General features: G+C 50.5%; 1 protein-coding gene across 1 annotated transcript in view; it reads left to right on the top strand.

Annotated features, from left to right (window-relative positions):
* Positions 1-409: 409 nt before the first annotated feature.
* LOC119305486 overlaps positions 410-1,483 on the top strand; it is an 8,353-nt gene continuing 7,279 nt past the window's right edge. Inside the window, exons 1-2 of the mRNA XM_037581995.1 lie at positions 410-631; positions 712-994. Of these exons, the coding sequence (XP_037437892.1) occupies positions 719-994 (276 nt within the window). The 5' untranslated portion in view covers positions 410-631; positions 712-718. The remainder of the gene's footprint in view (positions 632-711; positions 995-1,483) is intronic.

Genomic DNA, 1,483 nt, shown 5'->3' with positions numbered 1-1,483 from the left:
ATATCTAGTAGCCCATTTGAGCTGTCACATATTCCCGTTATCAGATCTGCGGGTTCGTTAATTTGAACCTGCTATGTGGGAGGATTGTGGAGGAGATATGGGAAGGTTCCATCCAATAGTACAAGAGCCGTATGCATCTTTCTGATGCAGAGGCTGGGGTAATACCCTTTTAAAAAAAAAAGTAGTACAGGAGCCGATGATTGACGATTAATAAATCATTTGTCACTACTCGATTTGTCATTAAAACTTCTCCGGTCGAGCTGGCCGGCTCACGATCGTCAGGAATCTTGTCAGAAGACGATTATTTCTTGTGAGCCTCCCGACTACAGAGTTGACCCGCAAAGGGTGACAAGTCACGACCTTACGCAGAACAGGACCATCGCGCTCTGACACAAATCACACCATCTTGATCCAAAGCGGGGTAAGCTAATGCCAATGCTTTGTTTGTGAGTTCAACCCCGCATTCTTGATCCTCATCTCCGATAAACCCCGCAAAAGTTCACCTGGAAGGCCGGAACGCCATTGCAGATCCACAAGCGCTCCCATTCACCAACAGCGGCGGCTCCGGTGTTCCTGTTGGTACTGCCAGTTAGTAGTGTCCATCCATTCCTTGCTCTCTAGCTAGCATACTGTAAGTAGGTTGGCTTTCCCGCAGCAGAGATTATGTTGTCGCCGTACAGAGATTTTGAAACTGGTGGCCGTTCTTTGCAGGGATAACATGGAGAGCACCGTGATTTTGAACGGGCTCATCGCGAGCGTTAGCAGTTCACTGGCGGGTGTTATCGTAAGGGCAGCGTGCGTCAGGAGGGACGTTGACATCCTCACGGGGCGACTTGAGAGTATAATGGCAGTAATCGGAGATGCAGAGAGGCACCGGATCCTGGCTCAGTCCGAAGCGGCCGACCACCGACTCAAGAAGCTCAGAGAAATTGCGTATGAGGCGGACACCATAATTGACCTCTTCAGGATTGAAGTGGGAACTTCACGGTCACAGGTGAGTCTGCATTTCATTTTTCTCGACCGAATCATCAATGCCGTACTCCTACATTGTTCATAGTGTGCGCTATGCTGAGCAATGATTTTATGCAATAGGGGCATAAATAGTGGACTAGTCCACGTCCATTTGGTTGATGAATAGATCGAAAGTTTCCCCATCAAAAAAGAAAGAAAAGAAAATCAGCTCTCAAAAGTGCAACTTCAAAAGCATAACTTGCATCTTTTCACCAACTTGATGATTCCTGCCTCTTCCCTACCCGCGTCGCCCCGCCTATGAAATACGGCGATTGTTGCGGTGTTCCGCAGCGTATGGAAGAGCTGGAAGGCCAATGTTTTTTGCAATGACCTGTTGCTGGAGAAGTTTATGTTAGTGAGACCAAGCTTGAGGCTGGACAGGGATGGGCGACTCCGCTGGCGCCTTCGCGGGCCCCTCCGCCGCCTCTGCCTCCGCGCCGCCGGCGCCCCTCCCCGCCCCCTCCCCGCCGGC

This window comes from Triticum dicoccoides, chromosome 5B (genome assembly GCF_002162155.2).
Source record: "Triticum dicoccoides isolate Atlit2015 ecotype Zavitan chromosome 5B, WEW_v2.0, whole genome shotgun sequence".
NCBI lineage: Eukaryota > Viridiplantae > Streptophyta > Magnoliopsida > Poales > Poaceae > Triticum > Triticum dicoccoides.
Note: the sequence above shows the minus strand (reverse complement) of the source record. Positions and strands in the feature narration are given on the sequence as shown.